Genomic DNA, 21,996 nt, shown 5'->3' on the forward strand with positions numbered 1-21,996 from the left:
TGCAGTTCTGTTTATTAACCGCTAGAGCGCCAAAAGTTACGGACTGCAGCTTTCAAAGAAATACAAATATTCATAACAATTCATAACAATAAAGGTGGGTAAAAATATGTAGATATAAAGAAATGAAAGTGCAAAACTTTAAATTATGCAATATTTTATTGTTTATTATAATATAACTATAATATAAACAATAAAATATACATTGCTTTATGTATGTGAACAAACCTATGGAACAAACCCCGTTAGCAAGTTTTTTTTTTTGTAAATACACATATATGTACAGTGTCATGTGTAATGCCTTACTAAGTTATTAATCACTGTAATTACTTTTCCCTTGAAAAAGTAAGGGATTACTCTTAATTTGTCTGTAATTTAATTACAGTTAGCCTACTCGTAATCGCATGAAATAGCCTACTGCATAAACAATATAGCTATTCTATATAAAACAATATATAATGTCTAATATTAAAATGTATTCTTTTAATGCAGACTTCTCCCTTTAAATACTTCAGTTAAAGACTAATTAGTTAATTTTATATTTATTTGAAAGAATTACAAGAGCAGTTTCATGTCTATCTTTGTATTGTTCAACTGGTCGAGGTTAATATGGAATTTAGAAAGTAATAAGTAGCCTAATGCAATACTTTTTAGAGAGTAATTGGTACAGTAATCTAATTACACATAAGATGTAATTAGTAGCTAGTTATTAATTACTTTTTTTATTGTAACTTACTCAACACTACATTACATAGTGCAAGTAGGTGGACACTTGATAAAAGCACACAATAAATCTATATTAATCCCTGTTATGAATGTGATGGTGAAGAGCTGCAGCAGAGAGGCATCTCATCTGCGAGTGTGTGTGTGTCAGTGCAGAAACATGGGGGAAGCTGAGACTGTGCCATCCGACGAAAAACAACCAGAAACCGGCATCTGCACCGCCGAGGAATCGATAGTATGGAGTCAAGAAGTAGAAGTGTGTCTTTTTCACGCCATGCTGGGACACAAACCCGTAGGTAAGAAGAATTCATCTTTGAGTGATGTGAATAACAGGCCTGAACTCAGTGTATGGACTTCACATGTGAAACAATGTAACATTATTAATAAGGACCATGTGCTCCTTTTCACCCTTTAAAGATCTAACATCAATAATGCATCTATTGTATCTCACCAATCAGATTTTAAAATGCCGATAAAGCATTTTAGAGTTAATCTAAGCGTTATAGTGATATTTAGCTTTATCGGGTCCAATCGCTAATTCTTTAAGAGAATTTAATATAACGATTATATGTATCGTGGCTTTACTGTTGTAGAGTATTATGCAATTGGAATATTTTATAAAATGAATAATACTATGTTAAATATGGAGAAAGTAGACTAGCTTATATCTGTTGACATGTTATCGAACGTTAGCGCGGCTGCTAACTAGCATGATAGCATTATGGCTAGGCTACTGTACATCAACACAAAGGTGTTTTCTGTGCTGGAAGGAGAGTGTCTCTTGTGAAACTGTCTCGTGTCTTCAGGGGTGAATCGTCATTTCCACATGATCTGTATTCGTGATAAGTTCAGCCAGAACATCGGCAGACAGGTGTCGTCTAAAGTCATCTGGGATCACCTGAGCACCATGTATGACATGCAGGCGCTGGTAAGACAACTCAACTGTTTTATGAGATTCATTCATTACATGCAATGTACAGTATATCATCATTATATAATGGAATTTAACCTCCTGGAAGTTTTTTTCCATGTCGTTACATTGTTAGAGCATAAGAAACAAATGGAGACAAAAAAAACGTAAATAAAAAATATATATTCTATTCAGTAATGCTATGTCCACTGTAGTTGACATCAGGACTCGGTTGTAAAAAAAAAAATGAATGACATGAAATGACAAAAACAGGCAAAAACAATGATTTTCTTTTTTCATTCACCAATCATTTTTAGGTTTCAGGTTTTTTTAAACCATACTTTGTATAAAGATGATTCTCAACTATGTAATGAAAGATGTAATGGAGTGATTTGATATAACATTTTACTTTATGCAATATTTGGGTAAAATGGCCATACATGTGTAGTCCCATTCAATGCAATGTATCTATACACATGTGTTCTTGTGGAAACATGTAATGAAAAAAGAAGTGTAATAAATTGGGAGTAATAATTGGCAACATTTTCATAAGAATATCTACTGTTTTATAGTAATATTGATATATATTCACTTGTGTTTTCCAAAATGCCTGATAAACATGATTTAAGTCCTGGTGCACATGTATGAAATCAATGCCCTGTTTTGTAACAGAAAGTCATATTCTGATTAGAAACCCCATACCAATTTTCCTGAGATGTTGATTTATGACAAGCAATTAGAAAATTAGCCAGATTTAAATAATTACAAAACATCGTCATATTTCCATAAGAGTGCTAAATTTGATCACTATATTCAGTCAGTCAGACAAAGGAGAAGTTTTTGTCCTTGTGAAACATGTATGGTGTCAGAGAAATTCACTACAGTACACAAAAGTCTATTGCTGGGTTCCAGGTGTATAATATATGAGATCCAAAAGTCCAAATCTGGGATTCAAAATAGAAATATTACAATATTTCTTAAACCTGGAATAAAACAATGAAACGTTATGTTACCAGGTCACTAATCAAATAAACACAGCTGTGACAGACAGTCAGATTTTCAATTATTTACTATGACATGATGTTTTTTATTGTTCAATTCAGTTTCTCATAGCTATGTTGATGTGTATAATGTTTATTATTTATTATTTTATTTCAGCTATACAGCTTTTCTCATTTTCATTTAGTTTAAATATTGTATAGAATTAAAAATATTTAATTTATTATCATATGCTGTAATTTAATTATCTCTTACGTATACATATAAGGTCTGATATTATCACAAAATAAACCCTCAGGACCCAGACCATAGATGGAGTGTTACTTCTGTGCATAATAATAATAAAGAAATTAAATAATTAAAGGATTAAAAGGGAATTTCTAAGGTAAAAAGTTCTAGGTCTAATTGTGCAGTAATCAATTTATCCTATTTGCAAATCATATTTTATTTAAAAATGTACACCCATTCATTCTTATTCGTATGTCTAATATGTAAAAAATGCAAGTGTTTCTTGTCCCGTCAGATTAATTTATGAATGACATGAATCATGATTGCAAATTGTAAATTCAAAACTGACAAATTTCTAAAAAAGTTGAGTAGTTTGCATCACTAGATGTTCAGTGACCGACAGTATTAGACTATTTCTATCGTAAAACAGGTGTCTAATACTTACATCTACTTACATCTTTCCTCAAACTCCCGTTGCATTGTGATCGTGACAGTAAGACTCACTCAGGTCATTTTGACGCTTGTACGAGTGCTTTTAGACTAAAAAAAATTAATGAGCCGATTAAAAAAATTAATCTGCCTTAAAATGTAACTTTTTTTTTTAACTTTATGCCATTCTAACAAACAGCTTTACTCATTCTACACCAAAATAAGATAAGACAAATAAAATGAGAAAATATATTTTTTATGTTGTTGTTTTTTTCAAAGCTCAGACAAAATCATTGCCTCTGGTCCCAAACTCCACCTATGGCCCCGACACAAGCCCTAGATATCAGACCATTAAATAATATCTGTTGTTTTTATAGCTGCAATTTCCAATGGGGATAAAAAACATTTGCTACTACAATACGACTGAAAGCTAATCAGTGAATTCCGTTTTGTTGCTGCAGCATGAATCAGAAATCCTCCCGTTTCCAAACTCAGAAAAGAGCTTTGTGCTGCCTGAAGAGATCATACAGGATGTCAAGGAAGGTGAGCTGCTCTTAGTTTCTGTGTTGTGATCATCCACAGTTGATCCGTTTGGTTTTACCGATCATTAAAAGCTCTTTTTGTCTCTGCGCAGGTAAAGTGGGATCAGAAGATGACGTGAAGGAGGAGTTCAAAGAAGAGAGCGACCCGCCTGCAACCCATGAAGAAGGTTCTCTCCTCCTCCACTCTCTTTATTTCTCTCATCTACTCACCCCCTTCTTTTTCCTTTCCTTCTCTCTCTCTCTTTCTTTTTGACGCAAGACGTCTATTAAAACCTGCGTCATTGCATCACTTTTTTTTTTTCTGGATCGTTCTTCCGTTGGCGTGAAGCTCAGCGTGGCTCACACTGGTCATTTGTGTCTCATTTTCAAAGGTCTGGGTCCCAGTATGGCTGGCCAGGATTTTGCGAGGTATGGACAGAAGAAAACGTTTCGCTCTGTTCCAAAACTCCAGCTTGAGCTCAGTACAGACCAGCTCATTACCAGAGGCCTCTGTAGACAGCCTTCAGAGACCTCTGACCATGTGCGTCTTTCTATTCGTCTTTCTTTCGCTGTCCTTCTTTCTCTTTCTCTTTTGTCTTTTTTTATGTGTTCTGTGCACCCTAGCTGCTTGTTCTTCTCTTGTGTGTATGGGAGCATGAAGCATGGCATGTTGAGGGTTTGCTTTGACAGGTTTGTTGAACAACAACTGCTATATATAAGGAAATAACTGAAAGGTTCACCAGTTTTTCAAATATTTCTGGTAGCAAGGCTGACAAATAATAGACATGGTTTCGACCTTCAATTTGAAAATTGTTAGTTGAAGCAGATAGTAAAATGTGGTTATTAAACACATAATTCTAGGTTTTAAAAGCATTAGAGATACAAGTTCTGATCCAAAACTTGGTGTTTTGCCCCATACTTATTGCCTATGTAGGCAGCATACTAATTTTTAAAGATGACTGATTTGGAACCCTCTATTTGGGCCGCAACATGCACATAACTCATTCAAAGTGCACTCAAAACTCAATTTCAGCGTTATGTTAGCATGTTGATAAGCTAAGAAGCATACTGCGTGTTCATATGTCAGAATTACAAGATTCTGGTTATTTTTAATGTCAATTTTATTTTCTTTGAGAAATTATTATATTTAGGAAGTCAGCACGTTGGTGGAGCAAGAGTTTCAGTTGCTTCAGAAACAAAAAACGTATTCTAGTCTTTGGCACTGGAGGAACCTTTTCGTAGTTCCTAGAAATATTGGCGGAAGTACCTGGATTTTGGTGTGTTCACAACGCAGGAACTAGGAACGATTTTAGTTCTAGGAACTCCTTTTGGGGGAACTAAATTAGCTCCTACTTCAGAGTAGGGTCTAACCCAGCACAAAAATAACTACCAGTGACGTAAGGGTATGCTGATTGGCGAAAAACCAGTGCCATTTAAAAAAAACCTATCTACACACACAAATTGTAGCCTATATATTTAATCTACAGACTACAAACATGGAAAACAGTGATAGATGGACCTCTTAACCTTTAAGCTAAAGAGAAATTCCAATGCAACTTTGAGGGGACCAAGCAAAACATGATTATGTATTTCTGCCCAGCTAGCGACATTGGACATCAACCACACGGCAAACACTAATGCTGCGTCCCAATTCGCATACTATCCGTACTAAATAGTATTCGAAAAAATAATTAGTATGTCCCAAATCGTAGTATGTTGAAAAGAGTATTCCAAAGATTCCCGGATGGTTTACTATTTCCGGTCAGAATCCAAAGTGCAGATCGATGCGCACTCTAATGGCTGATATTGCCCACAACCCATTGCGAGATGGACGAGGATTCGATTAGAACTACAAACGCGGATAAAAAGTGTTAAAAAACTACAAACATGACGGTTACGCGAGTCTGACGGTTAAGTGGAGAGGATTAGATAAAGTGGTTTGAGTGAGCAATTATCAGTATTTAACCTGACGAAAAGATATTTATTCAATATTATCCACATTATATTTCACCTGCAGCAGCATTGTGAACTTTTGTAATGATACGTTTGGCCATTAACTTTGCAAACACATGAGAGGAGTCTCTGCATTAAAGACCCACGAAAGGCAGATCAACGAGAGACTACATTTCTCTTCGATACAGTAGGAAATTAATTGAAAGTGGGGCATTTGAACTGTGACGATGATTGACAGGGCAGTTTAAACGGTGACGGGACGCACGTAACAGAGTCCGTTAAAGATGACGAAGTAGTATGTCCCAAACCTTGCATACTCTTCTGCTACACACTCAAAAGTATGTACTTTTTCTTCACAAAAAGAGTACATACTTTTAGGACGTAGTATAAGTAGGCGAATTGGGACGCAGCATAATACTTTTTCATATACTGACTGCTTTCTTTGTATTACAGTTCTACCAAATAACACATTAGACAGAACTCATAAACAGATCGTAAACTAATAAAGACTAAGAATGTTCTCAGCGTCATCAAAATAAAGGTCCAACGTGCCATCAAAATAAAAGTCACAACAAGTGCGGCATACATCACTTTAGAGTTCCTACTGGCGGTGCGAATGCAACCAGGAAAATTACCCTAGGGGAACTTTTCCTAAAACAAAGTTCCTAGAACTACACGGTGCAAAAGCCCTGTGACACAACACAATACTAACTATTCATGTTAAATTTAAGTAATACTGTATGTGCTTTATAACAGAGCCTCAACAGGGTGTGAGACTGTTTTTCCCCCAAAAGTTACACAGTCACAAAGCAGTGATAGCCTACATCTTAACTATAAAATAACCTTGCAACAAATACATGTGCAGAATACAAGTACTTTCTGCTTAAAATAAGCCTAAAATGCAAAATAGCAAGACCAATTAAGGATAGTAAGTTTATTTGCAAGCACAAACGTAACAAAAACATTTGAAGTAAAAAAAATATATAAAGTACTTTATATAGTACTGTCTGGTCAAGCACACCGCCATCTGCTTCTTTCAGAGAGACAAGCTTTTAAAATCACTGTTCTATTTGACCATAAAAGAATGCCAACCAACAGAATGTGCTACCCTGTTGTCAGTGCAAGCACCCAGACAATCACATTTCCCACTGCACATTTAACAAGTTTAAATTAATTTAAAGAAAACATGAAAATTGCAGTGCAAAAAGGGAGCTTACTTTTACAGGGTTTAGAACTGATTTTTTTTAATACACTTTTATGTCATTTTAATTGTTTAATTTGACCTCTTAAAAAAAAATGTTTTTTAATGTCAGAAGTAAAATGTAGCACAGTCTTATAATATCAAGTGACTGGACATAGAGCTCTTGGGTAGTTCAGTGATGTCAGGGGAACAATTCAATCTCTGTTCAGATAAAGGACACGGGATCTGTGGAACCACCACACCACCATCTGGGTCAGTATCAGCTGCAAAATCAAAGAAACATTAAGTAGGTCAAAATGCCAACTGTTTTGAGATATTGTCAATGACTTGTATCCATGTTGCTATAAACTCATCTAACTTTGCTCATGTTCAAATCTATTATTAAGATGTGTTTAAAATTATACAAATCACAAGTGGTCAAGTAAGGCACATTTACAAAGGGGTCTATCATGCTTCTGAAGAGCTATTATTGTTACAAAAAACATAAAGCAATATGTGAAAAAAGCGAAATATTATGCCAATTACAAAAGAGCAAACAATCAAACTACATAACATCATGACATGACATAATGACATTGCAAACTTGTGAATGACAATAATAACCCCAACGAACTGTTGCACACTGTAACGTTACATGAATAAAACGTTTATTGACGTTATTGGTTACTTCAGTAACACAAACTTAACGTTACTTCAAGCTGCCTTGAAGGACAAGGGGATGAGGACGATGATGCCGCTCCGTGTCTCTCCTGAGAGCTCATCTTTACAGCCTGAGGCAATCGAAGGTCAAATATTATTTGCATACTTAATACAAAGCACGACATATTGTGCACAAATCTTTCCCTATGGATCTTCCCAATATGTGCGCCACTGATTGATGTCTGTACTTCCAGGCCAGAGAGCACCTGTCCATCAAAACTTCAATATCCAATCAGAGTAGATCACTGTTAAGCCCGCCCCCACGAGAGGTTTGTGTCAAAAAAGCAAACGAAAAACTGAGAAATGTAAGCGAAATCTGTGGCAATGCATTCGGAATCCACGATTTGCGAAAACGAATCTTTGAAAAACATTAACAAAGAATGAAGCATATTTGAAAAGGCTGTTAAATTTGAGCGACTGAGTTCATTTTTTTTTCATTTTCGTTGTATTTCTTCTTTTGTAATGGCATATTTTTGATAGCTTCTGAAAAAGTTAGGTTCAGTTTTATAAAGTTACGTTCCATTTTTTTTTAGACAAAAATAATTCCATAGTACTCAAGTGTTTCGAGTATTCAAAAAAAGTAGCACAACTAATCCAATCTTCTCAATCTTTATTATTAACAGTTCTTCAACATGAATGTTTCTTCTGACTGTTCCTCTGAATTTGAACTTAATATAGCCTATAGAAATTAAATCATGTAATATGAAATAATTAATGATTTTAATTTTATTTTAAATAATAGATTAATTCACAGCAAGGCCGTAACCAGTTCAAACAGAACAGTGAGCGAAATTCTATGTCTAATTCTAGTTGGGAAATAATCTTTTTGGGACTATTTGTAAACAATATTTGCATTAATTTGCGTCAAATATATTATAAGTCTCGATATTGTGAATAAATACATAGATCCGCGATTACTTACGGATCCCCCAGTGGTCTGGTGGTAGAATTTTTGTCAACCGTGTCAAAGGTTCCGGGTTCTAATCCGCTCTCATATAGTTTTTCTTCATTAAAATCAAAGATGTTCATCAATGATTGTATAATAAGACCATGGACACATTTGCATTTTGTTTTGTGATTTCACCGGAAAGAATAGAGTCTCTCTCAGCAACGGCATTAAGCGATAGATTGACGCGCTCGTCTGTGTGTGAAGACTGTGCAGTGTGCACGAGCCAAAAGAGAACGTAAACCCCGCCTACTTTGATTTGATTGGCCATCTCAATAATTTTGACATTGACGAGCGCTGTTAGACCACATTCGTTTCAACTGTCTGATCAGCTTCATTTGTCTGTTCCTGTCAATCACGCGGTGTCAACCTATTATACTGCACGAGGGAGGGGCGAGCCAACAAGTGACCCGTGGGCCACGAGTTTGAGACCCCTGCCTTAAAGGGTTAGTTCACCCAAAAATGACAATTATCCTATAATTTACTCACCCTCAAGCTAATCCTAGGTGCATATGACTTTCTTCTTCCAAACACAATCTGAGTTATATTAAATATCCTGATGCTTCCAAGCTTGTGGGAGTAATGGGAGCGAATAGTAACTGATATCTTGAAGCCCAAAAAAGTGCATTTATCCATCATAAAAGTAATCCCTACGGCTCCAGGGGGTTAATAAAGCAAAGCGATGCATTTTTGTAAGAAAAAAATCCATATTTATAACTTTATCAACTATAATCATTTGTTTCCGGTAACGGCTATACGCGTGTTCAAGAGAGAGTCGAGGTCTGACGCATGACGTAGGTGTAGCGTAAAGCTCTAATCTAATGAGAGTAGACGCCTCTCACGGTTCAAACAAATGGGGCTGGGCAACAAACTCAAGCTCTCTTTAAAAAATCTCATTTTAGACTTTGTGATCTGTGTTTTGTTTTGCTCCTTCCTCTGCGCTTCCGTGTTTGTCAATACGTCATGTGTTGAGTCTGAGGTCACTCTTACGCCGGGACTTGACTTGTGAATGGAAGCTTGTGATTATGGTTTATAAACTATATATTTACAAAAATACTTCAGAAGGCCTTAATTAACCCCCTGAAGCCGTATGGATTACTTTTATGATGGATGGATGCACTTTTTGGGCTTCAAAATCTATTCTCTGCCATTATAAAGCTTGAAAGAGCCAGGATATGTTTTATATAACACTGAAATCAGAAAGTCAAATACACTAGGGTGGCTTGAGGGTTAGGATTAGAATAAATTACGGGATCATTTTCATTTAAATAATCTAAATTAAAACACGAAAAAACATATCAAATCAAGATGGAATCTGAAATCTTATTTCTTTTTATTTTCCCTCAATAACCAGGGTTTTCACTGAAGAACACAGTTTTTGAAACGTCTGCAGGCACAAAATGAATTGTGGCTGATGAATTTAATCATATCAAGGTTCCAGGAAGTCGGCACATTCTTGGAGCTTGAATTTCGGATGCTTCAGGAAAACAATAATTGAATTCTTAAGCAGGCAAATTTTGCTGTCATGTCAAACCCGTTACATAAAGCTGGTTATGTAAATGTGGTTAACCTTCTGAACATTTGTTAATGGAAGCACACATTTGGATTGGAGGAAACATGCGTGGTTTTTAGATTAGAGAAAAATGATTTTCCAAACTATAAATGTCAATATTATGGACATGAAGTTAAAGGCGAAGTGTGTCATTTCTGTGCCACTAGCATCACCAAACTGTATTGCAAAGTTTATGCTTGTTTTCTGCACAATTTTTACACTCTGTCTACCATTGTTTTGACAAACAGGTTGTTCTGACACTAACTATTGGTTAAACTAATGTCATTTAGTGTAGTCTGGTGGTGAGGGAATTACACACAGCACTTATAATTAGGATGAAAGGTTGGTGGGAAATCACTATTTTATTCGGTTTCACTTTAATTTGAAGGTGTCCTTATTACAGTGTAGTTATACATTTAAGTACTTTGTAATAATTAACTACATGCACTTACTATAGGATTAGGTTTAGGGTAGTTGCATGTAATTATGCATTTACTGTTATTAGTACATGTAACATGTTACAAGGACACTGTAAAATAATTAGTTTTTTTGTTATGTTATTAATTGGTTTTCTTTTTTGTGTCCCCTTATCCCACCCTTTTTTTTCCTGTTTCATCCTTCCCTTCTCCCTTCGTCAGGCAGCAATTCCTCCGTGAAGATGTCGGAGAGGTCGGGCAGCGGGCGCGAGAAAGAGAGAGAGCGGGCCGAGAGGGGGGGCTCCGGTGAGACGGGCAGCGGATCGAAAGAATCAGCTGGGGAAAAGAGGAAGAGGAGCCGAGCCGTGGAGAAGGTGATGAACTCCAGCAACCCCTCCAGCCCTGGAGGAGCCAAGCGCCGCAGGACGTAGCCGCAGCTTGCAGCAGGAGGACTTGGGACATCAGATGTTTGAAAAGAACTGACTGAGAAAGGCGTAGCTAATATTGGTCGCGCTAGAGCCAATGTGGAAGTGAAATGACATGACGTGCAGGGGATGTGTGATGTTCGTGTGCGTTATCTGCAGTCCAGGAGTTCACTGCGAGGCGTTCCTGTGCTTTAAGCGTTCTGAGCTGTTCACAGACAGAGACAGCAGAAATATAGAAGGAGGAAAGTCTATGGCGGTTGTGTAGGATCAGACTAGACTGATGGGGAAAGTATGATAAACTAATAAGCTTTCCTCTGCTGAGTTTGGCAACAGAACGGCAACTTGTTTTTTTTTAAAAAAGGCAAAAACGTTTTTTGGGAATTTTAACTGGTAACTTTATTTTATTTTTGTCCGAGCCAATGTTCTTGAGATGGACCTGAGAATCAACTAGTTTGTTGTGTGATTTATTAGGACTTGCACTGCAAATATGTTGAGCTAGAAGTCTGTTATTAACTGTATAAAATTAGCTGATCCTATTAGACGGTCATTGATCAAATGCTTAGGAAATAGTGATGGATATTTACACTGTTTCCGAGTCATGCTTGATTGAATTATTTGACCGTATGTGTGTTAAGCACATCAGGTGTATGTCCCTGATTAAAAAAAATGACAGTGAACAATGTTGGTCTGATTTGAATTCTTATTCCTATTTTTCAGCCTGATTCCATAGAGAAAAAAAGATTAAAGCTACACTGTGTAACTTTTTTAGTTTATTCTTAGCTAAAAACACTTAGTTCTTTCAAAAAATATATGTGCTCATTAATGTATATTTACTTCTTTCAAGTAATAAAGTATTCTCGTAAGTTTATAATATGCCATTGAAAATACATACGGGTAAGGGGTTCAAATGCGGGTCGCCATGTTGCCCCTCCATCTTGAAAGTACATTAGCCAAAGAGGGACATACCCTTAAATTCAAACTTCGCCTTTCGCGTTTTAACACTCGACGGCACCGTGTCGAATGTGGACGAGGTCGAACTGGAAGCCATATTAATCTTGGACTAAATCGGCCACCGTAGGAGTTAAAACGAAATCGGAATTGAGAGGAAGAGAAACTAATATTCACTGGATGGTCATATACCTTTTACCGCTAGATGGGGGAAAATATCACACAGTGTAGCTTTAACTTATGAAACTATCTATAGTTTCTATAGTGGTGCTTCTCTTTTCTTCTGTCAACAGGTTATTCTTAAACTAGCATTCACAACCAAAGTTTGTTTGGTTTTTCTAATGAAATACTTTTATTCTGCTAGGACACACTAAATAGATTTTTTAAAAATGACTGAAGACTTTAACATGATTTCTATTTCAAATAAATATATTTCAAATAAAAGCTTTTTTTTATTAGTCACAGTAAATAAAACAAAAAATATCAGTTTCCACACAAATTAAGCAGTAATAATAATTAATACATGTTTCTTTAACATCAAATCATGAAATTAGACTGATTTATGAATATCGTGGTCTGTATAAGTGACAAAATGAGAGAGCAGAGCTTGTTTTTTCAGATGACCAAAAGGCACTTTACACTAAAGTATCTTAAACTCGCATAAGAATATAGTTTATTTGTGAATGAGGTTTAGTATGAAATCTTGAGCTTTAGAAAGTCTTGTAAACCGATCAGACCCTTATGATAAATATACATATATTTTTTTGTTGTTGTAACTAATCAACTGTTCCCTCTAGAATAACGTGGTAATAAACATTGTCAACAATAATAATACAAACAAAATTATATTATGAATTTTGTATCGACAGGTGTCCTATTTCAGACCCACATAATTCAGGATAACATGCTGAGTCACTGAACACTGCTCTATTCCAGTGTGTTCCTCCTTCATCTCTCCTACTTTTGCTCTCAGCTTGCTTCTGCTGCTGTTGCAGCTGTCTCACTGCAGTCCCTCACCACCAGCCTCCCCCCACTTTGAGTGCCGCATTGCTGTATCAAAGTGGGGTGAGTTCATTACGCACACGGACTTGGATTGTGCCGCCACCTTTGCAGGAGCACAGTGTCAGTTTACTGAGGGGAGAACTGGGTCCGTCTGTCAACTGCAGGTAAGAGGCCACAAACATCCTCCTGCTGATAGACTTTTATAGACTCTTAACGGATGATAGCTTTTTTCTGTTCTGTTTTTACTTCCCTAATGAGGCTATTTGACAAGATGTTTACTTGTCATTTGATATATGCAATCCATAAGGCAAATTAATAAGAGAATTTTACACATTCTGTTCAAAATTTCACATACCCTTGCATCTTAATTTTATGTGATGTTTCCTTCAGCATCAAAGACTTTGTAGGCTTTTGTGATAGTTGTGCATGAGTCCCTGGTTTGTACTAAGCAGTGAAGCTACCCACATTTGTGAGTCCTTTTGCTCAATGGAGGTGTGATTTCATATATATATATATATATATATATATATATATATATATATATATATATATATATATATATATATCTATCCTCCAAGAGCCTTGTAAACTTGTATAAAAAGTATTTGAATTTGAAAATTATATGAGATAGTATTTTAGGATTCTTTGGTCTGAAAAAAAAATGTATGTAAGTTTTGTAAGGTTATCTCTTGGTAAATCAGTTATATGTATTGGTTAAGACAAATTGAGATATTTCAAATAATGTTTTCTAATTCTATATATGTATTGTATTTTTATCATATATATTTATCTCCCTTTTTATGTTGGTCAGAAATTACCTTGAATGGCTTTGCTGTGAATACTGAATTATGTTCCGGCATGAAAGTACATGTTTGTGTCTATTTGTACAAATGTTCTTTGCCTCACTTGCCACGGCTGTAGACAGAAGAAAGTTCCATCCGTTCCCATCCTCTCTTCCTGCCCTGTGTCATCATGGGTAAAGAGAAGATCCACATCAACATTGTGGTCATTGGCCATGTTGATTCTGGGAAGTCCACCACCACTGGCCATCTCATCTACAAATGTGGAGGAATTGATAAAAGAACCATTGAGAAGTTTGAAAAAGAGGCTGCTGAGGTAGGTGAACAGGGTCTCAAGAGTGTTTCATAGGAGTTCGACTTTGGTGAGTCAAATTGCTGAGAGGCATAGGCAATATGCATAGGCAGTTCCCTAAAGCTTTGTGAGAATTGTGGTCTGTGCTGAATGATGGGTTACTTCAACCCACTTACAGTGTAGGATAATTATGTAAGACTCTTATCGTGCATAACACTATGCCTTCGTCTCCTCTCATGCACTGGAGAGCAGAGGGAGACTTGCTGTGTAATTACATTAAGACATTTACGCCTTGGAAGATGCCATTGGAGATGAAAGGAAAAGATAAATGGATTTCTGGAGCAAGCAGAACCATTAGTCAGGCCCTGCACTTCTGTCTACTTGACACACACTGTGAGAATAAGGCATGAGTAAAGTGCAATCCCAATGGGTCTGACACCTTACCTCTGTCTTTGAGGATAACTTGTTCTTCATACATACAAATGTAGGGGGTAAAACACAGAGTGCGCACAGCCTGTTGGATCAGTGTTATAGGTTTACTAAAGAGGTGCTTTAGTAAACTTGACTGAACATTATCACTATCAGCAGGGGTTTTTACTTACATTACAAAAAGGATGGGCAGCTCTGGTCCTGGAGGGCCCTAATCACACACACACACCTGAAAATTCTAACCTATTTCTTCAGAATTGCTTAATTACAGGCAGGAGTGTTTGATTAGGAGTGGAACTTAACATTTCAGAACAGTGGCCCTCCGGGACCAAAGTTGCCAATTCCTGACCTATTCAGAGCAGAAATGTGTTGGATTGTTTAGAAAATGTTAAGCCAATTTTAAAAGTGAGAGTTCTCTGGAACATGTGCCTTGCTCAGGGGCACAAGGTAAGGACCATTCTGGGACTTGAACTTACAACATTCCAATTGTGAAAATTGTTAAGATACTTATTATTACTATGAATGTTAGCTGGGGTAAGTGATTAACTGAATAGCACAATGTTGAGGCATAGCGTATGGCCCCTCTTGGGATTTAAACCTACAACCTTCTGTTGTGAAAAGTATTAAGAGACTTACTAAAAGGACAGTCAGCTGTAGCAGGTAAATTACTAAATGGCACAATATTGAGGCACAACGTATGGACCCTTATTACGCCAGCAGCCATATCACCCTGTAGCCAAAGACTGGTTTCCCGCTGAAGCTAAGCAGGGCTGAGCCCTGTCATTACCTGGATGGGAGACCTCCTGGGAAAACTAGGTAGCGGCTGGAATAGGTGTTAGTGAGGCCAGCAGGGGGCGCTCACCCTGTGGTCTGTGTGGGTCCTAACGCCCCAGTATAGTGATGGGGACACTATACTGTAACAAGCACCGTCCTTCGGATGAGACGTTAAACCGAGGTCCTGACTCTCTGTGGTCATTAAAAATCCCAGTGTCATTCGGAACAGAGTAGGGGTGTAACCCCGGCATCCTGGCCAAAATTTGCCCATTGGCCCCTGTCCATCATGGCCTCCTAATCATCTCCATACATATATATATATATATATGTGATTGGCTTCATCACTCTGTCTCCTCTCCACCAATAAGCCGGTGTGTTGTGGGCGTTCTGGCGCAATATGGCTGCCGTCGCATCATCCAGGTGGATGCGGCACATTGGTGGTGGTTGAGGAGATTCCCCCATTCTATATGTAAAGCGCTATGAGTGCCTAGAAAAGCGCTATATAAATGTAACAAATTGTGGGATTTAAACCTACAACCTTCCATTGTAAAAACTGTTAAGAGACTTATTACAATGAATGTCAGCTGGGATAGGTGATTAACTGAATGGCACAATGTTGAGGCATAGCGTATGGCCCCTTATGGGATTTAAACCTACAACCTTCTGTTGTGAAAATTGTTAAGAGACTTATTACAATTAATGTCAGCTGGAGTATGCAAATTACTGAATGGCATAATACTGAGGCATAGCGTATGGACCCTTATGGGATTTAAACCTGCAATGTAGAGTGTGGAATGAGCAGGCAAGGAAGCGAATCTAAGTGCAAGAACATTTAATGACAAAACTAGAAAGAAAAACAAGGAACTCCTAATACCACATCATAACATGTGTTCAACGACACAAGTGGAACACAAGCACTATAAATACAGAGGGAAAACTAGCTAAACAAGGTAACAAGGAGGTGTGACCGATAGGAAACACCTGGAGAACTAAATCAGCATGGAAAAACTACAAAGAACTACAAAGCAAAACGCACAACAGGAAATTACGTAAAAGTCCACAAACACACAGGCAATATGTTGTCTTATGAATAATGAGTCTTATTACAAGGACAGTCAGCTGGAGGAGGTGAATTACTGAATGGCACAATGTTGGGGGATAGCGTATCGACCCTTATGGGATTTAAAAATTGCTACATGGTTCATTTTTGGGATAGATCTCTGGAGCAAGTGCCAATCTCAAGGGCACAATATTGAGGCACAATGTATGAACATTTGCAGGATTTGAACCTAAAACCTTTCGATTAACAGTTCCGGGTTCACAAGTTACAAGAGTGAAACGTTTCTCTACCTGGGGATAAAAGCGGGGTTTAGAACAACGATAACACAGGATTAAAGTTCCCAGTGAGCTTTTATAGAGCTACAACGAGCACTTTAGAGGAAAAACAAGTTACCGAATTTCCAGTATGCCAGGAAACAAACCTTTAATAGATATTGATTAAGCTTAATATTTCATATAATTTCCTGTTTATAAGCACCTGCCTGCAACCATTCAAATATGTAAGGGGTGTTTATTTATTATTCTAGCCATAATTGTGAAGTTGTGAGGACACACAGTGAAGGCATTTATCCCCTTTACCCTCACAAAACCCTTTTTGTTTTGGCAGATGGGAAAAGGTTCCTTTAAGTATGCATGGGTTCTGGACAAGCTGAAGGCCGAGAGGGAGAGAGGAATTACTATAGACATCTCACTCTGGAAGTTTGAGACCACCAAGTACTACATAACTATAATAGATGCTCCAGGACACAGAGACTTCATCAAGAACATGATCACCGGGACGTCTCAGGTACTGACAGTTCAATTACAAGAATGTACAAGAAGAATAGTGATGCTTGGTGAGAACATCCCTACCTAATACATAGATTATCGAAAGAGTCTTCAAAATGATATAGAAATATAATGACACATGGGTTTGGATAGGAGTTTTCATTTGTAGGTGAACTATGCCTGTAGATTGTGACCCATGCAAAAGTCGACTGTGGCTTTCATCTTTTTAATCTTTTCTCTCACAGGCAGATTGTGCCGTTCTTATTGTGGCAGCTGGAGTGGGGGAATTTGAGGCAGGCATCTCTAAAAATGGGCAAACAAGGGAACATGCCCTGCTGGCCTACACGCTGGGCGTCAAGCAGCTGATTGTAGCTGTCAACAAGATGGACTCCACTGAGCCGTCCTACAGTGAGAAACGCTATGATGAGATTGTTAAAGAAGTCAGTGCCTACATCAAAAAGATCGGTTATAGCCCAGCCTCCGTACCCTTCGTCCCGATTTCAGGCTGGCATGGCGACAACATGCTGGAACCGTCTTCTAATGTGAGTCCCCTCGGCATGTGTATTTGTGTTCGTTTTTTTTTACAAAGACTTCATACCGTACAGCACTTTTCAATGAAACTATTGGCAGAATGCTAGCGATTTGATTAATAAAATTGCCTCATTTGTGCTGTGCAGATGCCATGGTTTAAAAGCTGGAAGCTGGACAGGAAGGAGCAGCATGCCAGTGGCGTTACTCTACTGGAAGCTCTCGATACCATCATGCCTCCATCACGCCCCACTGACAAGCCCTTACGTCTACCCCTACAAGACGTCTACAAGATCGGAGGTGGGATTAACCCACTCAAATCAAAACCACATTTTATGGGGTGATGTAATTTTTAAGTTCAGCTTGTGGTTATATTTTGAGTTTAGAAAGCTTTTATGGCTCGCTACGCCACTGTGTCTTCAGAACATGCTTATTCAGAGATGTAATTTCTCCTCAGGTATAGGGACCGTCCCGGTGGGCAGGGTGGAGACGGGTGTCCTGCGGCCAAGTATGGTGGTTACCTTTGCCCCGGTCAACATCACTACAGAGGTGAAGTCTGTGGAAATGCATCACGAGTCTCTAAACGAAGCTCTGCCAGGAGACAATGTGGGCTTTAACGTGAAGAATGTGTCCGTGAAAGACATACGAAGAGGTAACGTGTGTGGGGATAGTAAGTCAGACCCGCCACAGGAAGCATCAGGGTTTACAGCACAGGTGGGACAACACACTTGTTTGTCGACTTGTTTGTTTGTCTTGATATCTTTCTTGATATCTGGATGTTTGTTCTCTCTCTTTTCATCAGGTCATCATTTTGAACCACCCAGGTCAGATCAGTGCAGGTTACTCTCCTGTCATAGACTGTCACACCGCTCACATTGCCTGTAAATTTGCTGAGCTTAGGGAGAAGATCGATCGCCGTTCAGGCAAGAAGCTGGAAGACAATCCTAAAAGCCTGAAGTCTGGAGATGCCGCTATTGTGGATATGATCCCAGGAAAACCAATGTGTGTGGAGAGCTTCTCTCAGTATCCTCCACTGGGTATGTGTCCGGTTCCCAACCTTACATTAAATACGTATAAATCACAGTGTGATTTTTCTTTTATTTTCTTTTTTTCTGTTTTGCTTTTCTTTTTTATATTTTGTTTGGCTTTTTTATTTGTTTTGTTTTGCTTTTCTTTGCTTTGCTTTGCTTTGCTTTTCTTTGCTTTCCTTTTGTTTTGCTTTGCTTTCCTTTGATGTTCTGCTTTTTCTTTTTTTTCTTTTCTTTGTTTTGCTTTTTCTTTTCTTTTGCTTTGGTTTCTTTTTGTTTTGTTTAGCTGTCTTTAGTTTAGTTTTGCTTTTCTTTTCTTTTCTTTGGGGTTTTGCTTTTGCTTTTTTCTTTTCTTTGTTTTGCTTTTTCTTTTCTTTTGCTTTGGTTTCTTTTTGTTTTGTTTAGCTGTCTTTAGTTTAGTTTTGCTTTTCTTTTCTTTTCTTTGGGGTTTTGCTTTTGCTTTTATCTTTTCTTTGTTTTGCTTTTGCTTTTATTTTGCTTTGGTTTCTTTTAGTTTTTTGCGGTCTTTAGTTTAGTTTAGTTTTGCTTTGCTTTTCTTTGATATTTTGCTTTTATTTTGCTTTGGTTTCTTTTTGTTTTGTTTAGCTGTCTTTAGTTATTATTTCTTTTCTTTGATGTTTTGCTTGGCTTTTGATTTATTTTACTTTATTTTATGTTTTGTTTAGCTTTTTATTTGTTTTTCTTTGGTTTATTTTTGTTTTGTTTAGCTGTTTTTAGTTTAGTTTTGCTTTATTTTATGTTTTGTTTAGCTTTATTTTGCTTTGCTTTTCTTTCTTTTTTTATTTGCTTTTTTCAGCATTTCTAAAATATGAGTATATATTTCTGGGGCTGCTTTATTTAAATCCTGGTAAGATAGATGGGGTAGAAAATATTCATGAAAATTGGCCTAACGGGCCTGTAACAGCTGTTTTGTTTAGCTGTCTTTACTTTAGTTTTGCTTTTCTTTGATGTTTTGCTTTTGCTTTAATTTTGCTTTGGTTTCTTTTAGTTTTGTTTAGCTGTCTTTAGTTTAGTTTTGCTTTGCTTTTCTTTTATGTTTTGCTTTTGCTATTCTTTTGCTTTGGTTTCTTTTAGTTTTGTTTAGCTGTCTTTAGTTTTGTTTTGCTTTTTTTCTTTGATGTTTTGCTTTTATTTTGCTTTGGTTTCTTTTTGTTTTGTTTAGCTGTCTTTAGTTAAGTTTTGCTTTTCTTTTCTTTGATGTTTTGCTTGGCTTTTGATTTACTTTACTTTATTTTATGTTTTGTTTAGCTTTTTATTTGTTTTTCTTTGGTTTCTTTTTGTTTTGTTTAGCTGTTTTTAGTTTTGTTTTGCTTTATTTTATGTTTTGTTTAGCTTTATTTTGCTTTGCTTTTCTTTTGTTTGGATTAGCTTTTTTATTTTTATTTTTCTGCATTTCTAAAATATGAATATATATTTCTGGGGTTGCTTTATTTTAATCTTGGTAAGATAGATGGGGTGGAAAATATTCATGAAAATTGGCCTAACATGCATGTTACGGCTACAAAAAATGCCACTGAAAAAGGATTGGAGAAATTATTTTAACATCCAAAAAACATCACTTAAAGCGGCTGTAGCAATTTGTATGTGAAGCCTACACATAATCATGAAGAGATATAAAAATAAATAAAAAAAAACCTTGTGCAAGGCTCTGCTAATTAGTTCCTTGATATTCTTAGAGTTTATTTCCATGCCATGTACAACAATTTCAGGCTTCTGAGGCTTTAGAAAAAGACATGATTAATTTTTGTTATTCTCAAATTACAAGAACCAAGCAACCCGTAGTTAGGTTTGTCATACTTATTTGGAATTGGCATCTCAGGCTTACATTATCATTGGTCACTTCAATCGTTGTTAAAGGCCTGACTCTTTCTTCAGTGATGTGAGCCTCCACATCTTCCTTTTGAAAAAATGAGTTCATGACGTTCATGTTTCTCTCTCTAAATTGCATTTCCTCTGATACTGCATTTCCACTGAAACTGGTTATTAGGTATGTTTCATTATACCGTCTCACATCACTTTTGACCTGCTGTGACATATCATTTTTATTGCATCTTGTACTCATTAGTCTTCACCAAGCAAATCTTGTTTTCTGTAAGGCACAGTCCTGATAGATGGCTGTTATTGGGTTGAAGTCTTTAGTCAGCTCTCTCACAAACACCACATCTTTCATCAAGCAATTCTCATTAAAAAACGTGTCTTTTTGTGTTGTCCTAGGACGTTTTGCCGTCAGAGATATGAGGCAGACTGTTGCAGTTGGTGTTATAAAAAGTGTGGACAAGAAGATCGGCGGCAGTGGGAAAGTGACTAAATCGGCCCAGAAAGCTCAAAAATCTACCAAATGAATCTACATTGTCACCTCAGGCCTGACCCCAGCTTACATGCCCCCCTCATCTGGGCATGCTCAGTCTTTTCCCCCCCGTGTGCTTGAAATATATGCTTGAATCAACTGGAGTTTGATCGACTGAAGGAAATGATGAACAACTGATATTATCACATTTTGACTATCACATGGTTGCACTGTATATTCACTTTTAATAGCAGACCCGTACACACGTTGCATGGATGTCTGTCTGGATATATGCACGGCATCTATTAAATGAATGTAGCTGGTGTTGCTGAGTAATGTGTGAGTGTGTGCGTGTGGTATAAAGAAATCTGTGGGAAAACTACACATTGACCAGTATAACAATGATTAAGATGTCTAAAGGAAATAATCAACTGCTGAAGTTTTGTATAATTTATAACTGAGCATTGATGAAAAGCTATCGATTCAAAGCACCATTTGTCTCCTGTCAGACCCTTGCAGCTGAAACCTGTGACGAATAAATAAAATGTTGACCATGTATATGAGTTTATAAATTAAATGTGTTTTTATTGTGTCTGAGGAGAACAACAATTGAATCAGACGTTAGTTTCTCATTAGTTTCACATTCGTATTAGTTCAGCTTGGTTATAGTCGGACAGGTCTAGTTGCTGTCTCAAATGAAGAGTCTTGAGGTAAGATTTGACTCTGAGCTTTACTGTGTCCTCTGGGCGTAACTACAGCAGAAACAGGGTTGTCAGATGCAAACTGAGATTTCTGTTCATATAGATTTACCACCGGGGGTTTCACAGACTTAAGCTTAAGCCTAGTCCCAGACTAGAATGTATTTTGAGCAGTATTAACTATAAAGCAACTTTCACTGACTATACCAGCGCCATTGTTTTGTCTCAAGATGCACAACTGTATTTTTTATTTTTTTTGCACATTTATAAAAGCTACTTAAATGCCCTAATTGAACTAAAGTCTAATCCTGGCTTAATATAAGCCCTGTCTGTGAAACCGGGCCATGGTCTTTTAAAGAAATT

The 21,996-nt window shown here is 37.0% G+C and overlaps 2 protein-coding genes across 4 annotated transcripts; both read left to right on the plus strand.

The window, feature by feature from the left end:
* The first annotated feature begins 811 nt into the window (after positions 1–811).
* On the plus strand, positions 812–12,387 carry mrgbp (MRG/MORF4L binding protein). Of its 3 annotated transcripts, XM_079802554.1 has the most exons (6): positions 845–1,016; positions 1,527–1,648; positions 3,748–3,829; positions 3,921–3,995; positions 4,200–4,348; positions 10,797–11,674. In XM_079802554.1, exons 1-6 carry the CDS (start codon positions 881–883, stop codon positions 10,812–10,814), a joined length of 582 nt encoding a protein of 193 aa, XP_079658680.1. In that variant the 5' UTR covers positions 845–880; the 3' UTR covers positions 10,815–11,674. The 3 variants fall into 3 exon arrangements, with proteins under 3 accessions (XP_079658679.1, XP_079658680.1, XP_079658678.1); XM_079802553.1 differs by lacking the exon at positions 4,200–4,348 and having other exon boundaries at positions 812–1,016; positions 10,797–12,387; XM_079802552.1 differs by lacking the exon at positions 10,797–11,674 and having other exon boundaries at positions 4,200–6,714.
* Positions 12,230–21,504, plus strand: eef1a2 (eukaryotic translation elongation factor 1 alpha 2). Its single transcript, XM_079802551.1, has 8 exons — positions 12,230–13,113; positions 13,871–14,065; positions 16,911–17,090; positions 17,317–17,613; positions 17,749–17,899; positions 18,057–18,313; positions 18,402–18,636; positions 20,863–21,504. The coding sequence occupies exons 2-8, from the start codon at positions 13,922–13,924 to the stop codon at positions 20,988–20,990; spliced, it is 1,392 nt and encodes a 463-aa protein (XP_079658677.1). The 5' UTR covers positions 12,230–13,113; positions 13,871–13,921; the 3' UTR covers positions 20,991–21,504.
* The last annotated feature ends 492 nt before the right edge of the window (positions 21,505–21,996 follow it).

This window comes from Gobio gobio, assembly GCF_949357685.1.
Source record: "Gobio gobio genome assembly, chromosome: 21".
In the NCBI taxonomy this organism is placed as follows: domain Eukaryota; kingdom Metazoa; phylum Chordata; class Actinopteri; order Cypriniformes; family Gobionidae; genus Gobio; species Gobio gobio.